Raw genomic sequence first — 12,300 nt, forward strand, 5'->3', positions numbered from 1 at the left:
GGTACAGCCTTGTACTTTGTAGTATTGGAGCGATTATATAAAGGGCCTGACTAGTCAAAGGCTCTTAAATTGTTACATCTAACTGATTAGTCAGATATCATCGACAATTGTGGAACTAGTCAAATGTTACACCCACGCTCAATCCTTAAAGAGATGGGATGAAATCAAAGGATGTAATCTTGCCAGGATCACCTTGGGCGACCCTGGAAAGCTGGCGCCGAAGAAATATCTAGCGATGACCAGGAAAAATCTACGCCTTACAGTAGGATTTCTGACTGACCACTGTCAACTAAGGAAACACCTCCATAATATGGGGCTAGTGGACACACCTCTATGCAGGATGTGTGAACAGGAAGATGAGACTGTCAGGCATGTCCTGTGCGATTGCCCGAAGTTATTGTCAATAAGAGAGTATGTGTTCGGTGAGTCTTGGCCTACACCTGCCGATATAAAGGAGATGTCTCCCAGCGACCTGTCCACCTTCCTGGAAAGGACAGGATGGACGATGACCTAGGAGGACAACTCCTCAGGAGGATGTACAATGGGTCACATGTGGCCTAAGTGCGTGGGCTTACATTCACCCTCCCTACTCTACAGATACAGATACAGATTAGTCAGATATCAGTAAAATAGTATAATATACAGAATTCAGTACTTACGTGCTGTTGGATATTCTTCCAAAAACCTCTCAACTGCTGTTTGTGCTAATTGAACAGCTTGTTTTATGAGATTGTAAGCATCACCCTCAGTCATGTTTAAGTGTTTCATGAATAACTGTACGTCAGCTTGATAAGTATTCGTTATTATGACCTCTGCACCAGCTAAAAAATAAAAAATATATTACTTAGATTGAATGTTTCAATTCAATGAATAGCAACTGCAATTATTTTTGATTTCTCTAATTGCGGCCTGTTGAGTTACAATTTAATCCACGGAGAATCGATGACATTCATAATGGTCATGATGATGGTCACCCGACACCGCCGACGAAAAGCAAACTCTTGAACTGTCGTTTTTTATTCTAATGATAATTTTCATTTTTATATTATCTGATTCAATACCTTTCATTTGTGAAACGTGTTTTTGAATGAAATAAACGCTTATTTTTTGAAAACTAACCCTTAACTTGTACCAGTCTCAAAAATAGTACTAATTGTGAATATGAGTATTCATAGTGATCTTCTGGAAAACAACATTTTTATTAGGCCAAAAATATGTATTTCTTTTATGAGAAGCCACCTATATTGATTCATTTTCATAGAACTGAAAATAAAACTCGAAATCTTACGAAAAAAATTCAAAACAATATACTGAGTTGAAATTTATTCAACATTAAATGAAGGATGGAAAATATTTACTTTATTGAACGATTTAATGCAGAAGGCAGAATATAAAAGACAGATTTGTTAATTTTTGTTGTTTGTAAATATCAACAATTTCAATTCACTGTCAACTCATAAGGAATTCGATTGATATTTCTAGGTATGTGGCAAAATTGTTCGATACTTGATGAAAATCCGTATTATGGTAACACTTTATTACGATATGTTTACCAAACCGCGATATTTATAATAGTTTATTCAGGCTCGTTCAAAACTGAATCAAATTTTACACACTGCTTCTTATACACAAGGCTATGTATAGATATCATGTATGTAAGAAATAGTGAGTCGTTTGAATTGTGGCGAAGTTGCCTTTTTCGGATACACAGATACTCATTGTCGAATGATACCGAGAAATCAACTCTAGCTTTTTTAGTTACGGAGAAAAATTTTGAAAAATTCAAAATTCTAATTCTTGCTTGTCCCTTATTTGTAGTATGTGAAAATATTGAGTTCCTATTCTAGGGTTGTGAAGTATTCGTCAGGAGCTTCAAAATGATGTGTCACAAGACCCCCTTTTCTATTTAATTTTTTTCTTCCCAGATGGCGCCCAGTCGCCATCTTGAAAGCTTTTTCTGTCAATTTCACTTCAAAATGAAGTATTCATGCATTAATTTCATTATACCAAATTTCAATTTTTCGAGTTGACTCGTTCAAAAATTAAAAGGGGGGGGGACATTGAAGAAATGCACTGTATATCTGACGAACCATTTTCTTCGACAATAAGGATCGTTAAATGAGTTTTCCATTTTCCATATATATATATATATATATATATATATATATATATATATATATATATATATATATATATATATATATATATATATATATATATATACCGAAATATACCTGCAAACCATAGATGAAAAAATCTTAACAATAATAAAAACACATGATGAAAAAGGAGAATGGTTCAGATACGTTGACGATGGACTGTACATATCACAAAACAATGGAATAAGAATAGAACAAATAAAAAAAGAAATTAACGAAATAAATCAAAAACTATGTTTCAACATTGAGGAAGAACACAACTCAAAAATCAACTACCTGGACATAACCATAGGATATAACCACAACAAAACACAATTTCAAATGGCAATATACAGGAAACCTACACAAACAAGCTCCACCATACCCGCAAGTTCAAACCATCCACCATCACACAAAATGGCTGCCTATAACGCATTTATATATAGAATGTTAAGGATACCACTCAGCAATGAAGCCCGAAACAAAAAACGGAAAGTCATATACCAAATAGCGAACGAAAACGGATACACCCAAAAGACAATACTTAAACTAGAAAACAGAATCAAACAAAAAATACAGAACAAGGATCAAGCCACCCTAACAGACAAAACAACACAACGATGGACAGCATTTACGTACGTAGGACACCAAACCAAAAAACTAACAAACATCTTCAAACCACTGAACATCAACATCACATACAAGCCGAACACGAAGATAACACAAAAAATAAACAACTATGAAAAAGAAGAAGACAAAGACCAAAACGGAATATACAGTATACAATGCTCGGACTGAAACAAATTCTATATCGGCCAAACTAAAAAAAACTAATCCGAAGGTGAAATGAGCACAAAAAGGCATACATAAATCCAATAGTATATAACTCAAACCTCGCAACATACGCCATATAAGACAAACATAATTTCCCCCCACCAGAGAACATAAAACTCATAAAACAAGTCAACAAGGGAAACCGCATGGACATTTGGGAAAACTTGAACATCCATAAATTTAACAGTCATGAATCACTTATTGAGGAACAAGTACAAATCAAAACACAACAAGACCTCACATTCAATATATTGAACAAAACCATACACATTCCTAAAGAAGATCTGACACAAAGAAGAGTACTTGATGCAGTACAAATACAGGCAAATTTACCTAAAGTACCTGAAATACCTGAGTTGAGACGCTCTGACCGTATAAAGAGGCAGACGACAGGATGACAAGTTCAGTTTGAGGAGTGCCTAGAAGATGACAGTACTACCAACTGTCGAAAGCGCTCGCAGATAATTAATAGAAGATATGCCTGATGACTTCGACAATTGCGGAACTAGTCAAATGTTACACCCATGCTCAATCTTTAAAGAGATGGGATGAAATCAAAGGATGTAATCTTGCCAGGATCACCTTGGGCGACCCTGGGAAGCTGGCGCCGAAGAAATATCTGGCGATGACCAGGAAAAATCTACGCCTTACAGTAGGATTTCTGACTGGCCACTGTCAGCTAAGGAAACACCTACATAATATGGGGCTAGTGGACACACCTCTATGCAGGATGTGTGAACAGGAAGATGAGACTGTCAGGCATGTCCTGTGTGAGTGCCCGGAGTTATCGTCAATAAGAGAGTGTGTGTTCGGCGAGTCTTGGCCTACACCTGCCGATATAAAGGAGATGTCTCCCAGCGACCTGTCCACCTTCCTGGAAAGGACAGGATGGACGACGACCTAGGAGGACAACTCCTTGAATGGGTCACATGTGGCCTAAGTGCGTGGGCTTACACTCACCCTCCCTACTCTACAGATACAGATACAGATAGAAGATATAAAGCTTCATATCCTTTTTGTAAAATTTAATAATGAAATACTGAAAATAAAGGAAAATTAGTTGCATCATTCAATATATATATATATATATATATATATATATATATATATACCTATATATATATATATATATATATATATATATATATATACCTATATATATATATATATATATATATATATATATATATATATATATATATATATATATATATATATATATATATATATATATATATAGTAAGTTGGTGGTCCTGATCACGAATCTGAAGGAATTTTGAGCCTTTTTGCCCCCTAATATGTTTTACCGTAAAAATGAGGTGTTCCATCGCGAGTGGCGGACGGACAGTGTATATCACTTTGGCCAACCCATTCAGGTGGTAGGGGTATTTTGAGCATTTCCATCAGTCCTGAGAGTTTCATCGTTCCACCTCGAATATTACGGAAGATACGGGGGTGTTTCCATAAGAAGTGAGACAAATTCGGATTTTTCAGAACTAAAATTTCCTGAAATTTTTTCAGGAAAAAAGTGTATTCATAGTAAGTTGGTAGTCCTGATCACGAATCTGAAGGACATTTGAGCCTATTTTGCCCCCTAATATGTTTTACCGTTTTACCTCGAATATTACGGAAGATACGGGGTGTTTCCATGAGAGGTGAGACACACTATATATATATATATATATATATATATATATATATATATATATATATATATATATATATACTATATATACTAAGGAAAAGGAACTGTGTTCCTTTATGCGTGCTTTGAATGTTCTTCCAGTTTGACTTATATAAAACATTGGACTTAACCCACATGATAATTTATAGACTTCCAATTTTTCTGACACTAACATTTCATCTTCGTTATTCTTACTGTGCAGAATAATATTTTTTTATACTTTTTCTTCAACTTTCCATCAATAAAGATAAATATGATCATCTCCAATTGATTATACGGAAAAATCGCACGTGCAGAAATGTGTTCATTACACTGTAAATCATTTTAGTATTTCACAAAGGGATTACACTAACAGTGTACATTCTGGAGACAAAATGTATACAAACAGCTGTTTAGAAATGGATATGATATGGAAAGTGGCAAAATTGCATTGAATCGAATGTTCAAAAACTCAATCGAAAACATCGATATATTTTACACTCCAAACCAAAGAGAAAATGCAAGTTATAGTTGAGATTTTCAGTTGAGATCAACTATTTGTGCAATTTTTTCATAGGTAAAATCATAATATACGACAAGTTAATGAAAAATACCGATTTTTCCTTTGCGAAAATAAAATTGAATTAACGCAGCAATTTATCATAATGAACCAGAAAAGATATTCAAGCAAAATTCTAAAAACACGTTAAATTCGTTTGTAACTATAAACCGTTGCTGAACCTTCAACTCTCTGAGTGTTTCCACCCATTTTTGTTGAGTAGAAATGGGGGGTTTGTTGCCATTTCAAAGCTCCATTCTTTCAAACCAGCGGACCTATTTTCAAAATCAAAGCAGCAATAAATAGGAAATCGATAGCTCATTTGTAATAAGGTATCACACCCTCATTTTTATTTGAAGATTTGAAGAAAAGTTGAAGGTTTTGCAAAGGTTTATGAATCAAAACTGTGGCTTCTACAAATAAACTTCATGTTGTTTTAAATGTATGTGAAGTTCATTTCCTGTCAGTTATGTTCTGCGGTTCATTTTCTATGGCTCAACCTGATGTATCCTTCAGAATGTTCAAAATGAGACTATGGTGATTGAGAGTGTCTTATGATTCTGATGATAAGTTCAGTGAACAAATTTTATACGAGTATCAATCGAAAGTATGAAAGCTATAGAATAATTTTCCCCATGTAACCATTGAGTTGGCAAGTATAAACAGGCAAGTAGATACTAGCAATAACTGAATGACGGTTGGCAAGCTTCAAAAAGTGAAAATTTGATTTTAGGAAAGATGAACGAGAAAGTTCCGAGCGAACTGTCCTGCAGCATTGCAGCTGCGTTCATCCCTCGGATGAAACTGAGTGTGCATGCTATTAGATTGTGTAATTTGAAAATATATTATCTAGACTAGTGAACATCGAACTGAGCGAATATTTGTCACAAGATTATTTCATGAAATATGATGCTTTTTTCAAGTTTATCTTCTTTGTCTAATCGAAATTATATTACTGTAAATTGAAGATCAGAAATGTACAATCACATTATGTACTTTTTGTATCAGTAATCTTGTTTGGAAAAATGCGCCAACAAATATTTTGAAAATACTGAGGAAGCGTGACCCCTTCTGAATTTGACGATTAGTTGATGATTCTCTCATAAAAATAACAAGCACTGGAAAAATACCAATACAGAATTGGTGATGAAGAAGGAAACAGTGAAAAAATACTCAATAATTTCATATGAAAGACCATGAAACCCTTCTTGTGCAGAATTTAATGTCAACATTTCAACGAATTCTATTTGATAACAAAGCAAACTAGACTGGAAATAGTGTCAACTGTTCAAACGAAATGAAATAATGAATTCTTTAGATATCATAAAAAGCCCAGTATGAAATAAAAAAGCCATCAGAATGCGTCAACCATATCGGATTTGCAGTGCAGCATGTTGTAAAAATGCAAAAGCGTATCATGTTGTGTGGAAACAACAAACAGTCTGCTTTTATAATTCGTGAAAAAGTTGAATTCAATTACTCTATAAAGCCAGATAAATGATAATATTGAGAATATATTCATTTAACCAAAGTCGAAGAGAATAAATAAATACGATATTTGATCAAATTCATTGAAATATAGTCGCCTGGTTTATTGTCAGTCGATTCAAAAGTTAATTACTTAACACAGAAAATACTAAAATACTAGGTAGATTGACTACTAGAACAAACATAGATTTTAATTTCACATAGATAAAGATAGACAGAGATAGAGAGACAGAAATAGAGAAAGATTGGTGTGACAGAGGAAAAAAAACAGAGAACTAAAGACAGGATCAGGCAGAGTGAGCGGGATGTAGGAATGACTAGACGGATGTGCTACATATTCTATAAGGCAATCGAAAATGATATTGTGATCCTGGCGCGGAAGGCCGCTCATCTAGTCCTGAGGCTTGGAAATTTTGGTGACTACTTTTCGAAGTTTGGCTAAGACTCGAAGAACCATGCTAATGTGGATGGGGTGAGCCTGAAACGGCTGATCCTGTAATAGATAGATATCTGGATGGGGGAAGAGTGGGCTGGAGAGAATGGAAGATCAAATGGAAAGATAAAATCAAGTGGAAAACGAATGGGTTCCTTGGTTATAGAATAGGTAGGGCAAGTGGTGAAATGTCACAACTAAATAAATGAAATATGAAAAATGTAGTACATATCAATATGAATGATGACAGATACTGAATGACGAAAAACATGGAAAGATATAATTTTTGTGACATATTATTATTATTATTGAAATTTGTCTGTAAATGATTATTAAGATTGATTACACAGGTCTGCAATGAAAAAAATGTAGGATATTCAACTAGTAATTTTAACAGTATTTTGTGTGCAGATTACTGAAAAAATAGTAAAAAAAAATTATCACCCATAGATAATTATGGTTTGGAAACGTTGCTGTAGTGATGAATATTACTGGAGTTTTTTCCCGAAACCAAATCGTTATTTTTAAAACCTCGATACGTGTTGAGGTGTTGGGAAAAAACTCTAGTGATATTTACCTATAGATAAGTCACGAATTTCACCTGAAATTTACTTATAAATGGGTTTTTAGGTTCGATATGGGTTCGATGAAGAAGCAACAAAGGAATATTTCTGATTTTGTTTAGTAGGTGTATTTTGCATACTTTGGTAATAAATTAGGGTACAAAGATAAATCTTGGGCTCCCTATATAGTGTGTTCTGTGTGTGTTGAAGAACTTAGACAATAGTTTCAAGGTAAGAAAAAATCATTTCGTTTTGGAGTACTTACCCATGGTTTGGAGAGAGCCTTAAAATCACAGTGATGACTGTTATTTTTGTTCTTGTTCAGTGCAAGATTTTAATTTAAAAAACAGAAAGGAAATTTCATAACCCAACAACATGCGTTCAGCTGTTCGCCCTGTTCCTCGTGGACCTAACTTGCCTATTCCTTCACCTTCGGATACCTTGGACAACATTTTAGACGATTTAGACACAAAAACACATAGTAGCAGTAGCGACAGTGATGACAGCTACGATCCAGGTACTAATGACCCTGAACTTTTCTCTCAATCAGACTTGAACGATTTTCTGCAACAATGTACCCGGCGTCATGGAAATGTTCAATATAACGTATGAAGAAAGACTTTTCATCGACTCATCAAAAAAAAGTTTGAAAGCTGTACTTCTCCACAATGGAAACCAATATGCTTCTGTGCCTGTTGAAGACCCAGTCCATTTGAAAAATCTTGAATTTGTTCTCAATAAGCTCAGCTACTCTGATCACAAATGGACCATTTGTGGAGACTTGAAAGTTATATCAATGTTACTAGGTCAACAAAGTGGTTACACTAAGTTTCCATGTTTTCTATGTGAATGGGATAGCCGTGACAGGAAACAACACTATGTCAAGCAGGTGTGGCCAATAAGGAAGGGTCTTATTCCTGGAGTTGAAAATGTTGAAAAACAAAGTTTAGTGGATCCTAAAAAAATCTCATTTCCACCACTCCATATCAAATTGGGGCTAATGGAACAGTTTGTGAAAGCATTAGACAAAGAAGGAGATTGTTTCAAGTTTCCTGGTCTATCCGATGCTAAACTGAAAGAATGAGTCTTCGTTGGGCCTGACATAAGAAAACTTTTGAAAGATGAGAGCTTTGTTACTAAAATGGAAATGGAAAAAAAATGCCTGGAATTCATCTGAATTTGTTATAACAGGCTTTCTTGGAAACAAAAAACCCAAACTACAAAACTTTGGTTGCTGAATTGATACAAAACTACAAAATGTTGGGCTGCAATATGAGTGCCAAAGTCCATTTCCTTCACTCACATCTGGACTACTTTTCCGAAAATCTAGGGGCTGTAAGTGAGGAACAAGGAGAACGGTTCCATCAAGACGTAAAAGAAATGGAACGCAGATACCAATGTATTCATTTGTTTTTTAATTTTTCTTCTCATATGTTCATATATTTTGTATATGAATATATGTGGGATTGTATTTATGAAGATGTACTTTTTTATGACTTTTATGACGTTTCACTTTTCAAGGTTATCATCAGTTTATTCAGAAGTTTGTTCATTATTTCTTATGTATATGTATAAAATGTCTTGAAAAAACTTATATTATTATTATTGTCAATTTCGCTGACTCTGAGGCAATATTTAGTGACTCAGATATTATAGAAACCACTTGAACCATACACTGCCACAGTGAATTGAAAAAATATTTTTATTTGATAAGATGCGATTTTTTCAAATTTGATCCACTCTAAATTTGAAAAATAATGTATTCACTCCACGAACCTGTGATACATTTTACGGTTCATTCAAAACTGATCTTTTAAATTTCTGATAACATTTTGTTACCGGTATTTTTTGAGGTAATTTTTTATGGCCTATTGACGATTATAAAATATACAGAATGTTCTCAACTAAGAAAATCTGCAAATTGAAAAAAAAGTCATAGAAAACGCACATTAGTTTTCAAAAAAACTGACTACTGAGACGTTTCGAGAATACATGGTATCGAGTTAGGCAAAGAAAACTTTTCTATACCAATTATCCAGATGCTTCCAATTTCCTAGTCGTTAACTAGAAATACAGATTCACTCAACATCTCAATTAAAGAATCACAATTGAAATATCGAAGGTTCAACCCCTACCATTAGTCTCCTGGAAAATTCAGGATCGACTCTTGAATTAAGTTCTGAGTGATTAAGTTGCGGTATTAAACTTTGCCAATTATTTTCCGATTAAAATGAGCTTGTCGAATTTTCTACACAATTTAAATTTTCCTGTCAACTTACTTTGGTTAACTTTCGGATATACGGGCCCCGTCAATTAGATTTCAACTTTGTAATTTCAATTACATTAATTTTTATCCTAATCCTTATGATTTCACATTAAGGCTGATAGCTTACTCCAGAAATATGTTTGGCGAAACATTTGAAATTGTGAAAGTATTGAACATTCAGGAATAAAAAAGAAAATATATGCAGTCCAATCACAAAAGGTAGAGTCCCTTTTGATACAACTCATGAAAAAATATTCATTCCACGGAGATAAATACATTTTTAATTTAGGATTGAAGGAGATTCCTCTGCAGATTATTTTGAAATATAGTAATTCCACCAGTGTTTGAAACTCTTTCGTAATTTTCAATTCACTCAAACAATTTCTCTGATAGCTCCAACTTATATGAAAATATCCTAGTCGGAAATTAACCATTACAAAAAATATTTTCCGAAAACGGTCGTGGAAAGTAGATCTTATGAAGTCGATTCGTACAAAAAATGTTGATGTACACTTTCAAAACGGATTTAATATGTTTATTAGAAAATATAAATTAATCATGAAGTATTCTACAGTTGAATAAAAGTTATTAGACATTTTCATTGTTGGAAAATTATGGTCAGTCCACACCACAGCTGTCTTTGGAAAACTCTCTATTAACGAAAATTATTGACGATAATGTCAAACTATTCAAAAATTCTGGAGCCACACCGGTCACTATTTTAACCTAGACACTGACCTCTAAGGAAATCTAGATGACTATCGATGATGGCTTCTTGATCGGTGGCTAGAAATCTGGCGCTCCACAAAACATCACCGTCTATCGGTTGTTGTACGTGGCAACTTAATTGTGTAGCAAAACCGCCATCCAGTATGACGATATCCTTGTTACGTCCAGGAGTGTTCTTTTCTTTGACTGCTGCCTCGGAACGATTTTCCACTGAACTACCAATACCCGGGGGTGCCATTGTTTTACTTCAATTGTTCTGAAAAAAATAAAAATGTTTCAGACCGTTTTTGTTTGCTGCAAAAAAATAATGTGTTGTATGATCTAACGAATTGCCATTTTTTCAGGTTCAGAGAGAAATGGTATTTATTAACCTAGAACAAAGTTAATAACAACAGGCATCTAGATGCCTATGAGAGTTTTGAAATGAATAAACATAATAATATTATAAATAACGATGGTGGACCAATACCTTGTAATATTGATTGAAGATTAGTAGTAATGGTGAAATTAATTTTATAAACCTTGTTGAAATAATATTTTAATTATTAGATTTACCTGACTATTATATGAGGACATATTGTAAAATTAGTTAAAGACTAAGACAGGTACTTGAAAGAGGTATCTATGGTATAAATGAGGATTACTTTGTGAGTATGTTCAGTTTGATCTTTCTCTTGAAGATGATCACTTGGTGTTCGAAACAGGAGTCGAGGTGTTGAAATAACGGTCTGGTTTGGTAACTACACCGAAGGTTCCAAACAGTGCATCAAAAGTATATAATTTGAAAAAAAGTTTGAAAATCATCAGTCATACAAGGTGTTCAATTTGAAATGAAAAATATGTTGCCAACACTTGGTGTAACTGAAAGTGGTAGTGAGAAAAAAATATTTAAAAGATTGTTATCAATCCTCTCTTGTCCTGAATTTTCAGATTTCAAATCACTATATTTTTTGAATAGGTATAACTGGTTTTTGTAAAGATTAACCATTACCATATCAGGGAACTAGATCAACCCAATAGCGACAATTGCGGTGATTAACTGTGCCATTCATAAAAAAAGAACATTCACCACTGAAGCAAATGCTGAAAACAAAATGTGGATTTTTCACTGCTCGTTCACTAACTAACTCGCAAAATTGCAAGCGTCGTTCGAAATCATCTTCATCGGCTTCATCGGCTCTCGCAGAACAACGTCTTTTTCCATAGTACAGTATCAACTCAATCCTCTCTGCAGTTGTGTAAACCATTGTTTCTTCAGCAACACTTTACGGCGCTCACTACTAGTAATAATGTAGATATCACTTTTAACGTAAAAATGAGAAATAGAAACAGCATTTTTTGGATTTGCAAGATTAGTACCCAAAATCTCCATGTCAAGTTTTTTATGGCCCACCCTGTATATATTTTGATTATTATTTGATAATACTTCATACAACTGGTGTTATGAAAATGTGTATCCGGAATAATGTCTGAATCTTATGGTAAAAAGTGGTTGATAAAAGTGGAATTTTACATGAGTGCATCTAAAAATCAGATCTCTACAAATCTCAAATGAGTATATGAGCTTTGAAAACCGTAGTACTTTGACGGGTTGGCTATCCTTGCTCATTTTCCACTGCCTGCACCA

The 12,300-nt window shown here is 34.0% G+C and overlaps 1 protein-coding gene across 6 annotated transcripts in view; it reads right to left on the minus strand.

Moving 5' to 3' along the window:
- Positions 1-12,300, minus strand: part of LOC111512638 (betaine-homocysteine S-methyltransferase) — a 63,238-nt gene that overhangs the window by 15,725 nt on the left and 35,213 nt on the right. For all 6 annotated transcript variants that reach the window (XM_074170550.1, XM_074170549.1, XM_074170548.1 and 3 more), the window contains exons 2-3: positions 10,683-10,929; positions 660-821 (exon numbers count right to left, since the gene is read on the minus strand). In XM_074170550.1, the coding sequence (XP_074026651.1) occupies positions 660-821; positions 10,683-10,911 (391 nt within the window). In that variant the 5' untranslated portion in view covers positions 10,912-10,929. The remainder of the gene's footprint in view (positions 1-659; positions 822-10,682; positions 10,930-12,300) is intronic.

The sequence above is a fragment of the Leptinotarsa decemlineata genome, unplaced genomic scaffold (assembly GCF_025532065.1).
Source record: "Leptinotarsa decemlineata unplaced genomic scaffold, Ldec_3_MD MMD2_P_RNA_scaffold_9, whole genome shotgun sequence".
NCBI lineage: Eukaryota > Metazoa > Arthropoda > Insecta > Coleoptera > Chrysomelidae > Leptinotarsa > Leptinotarsa decemlineata.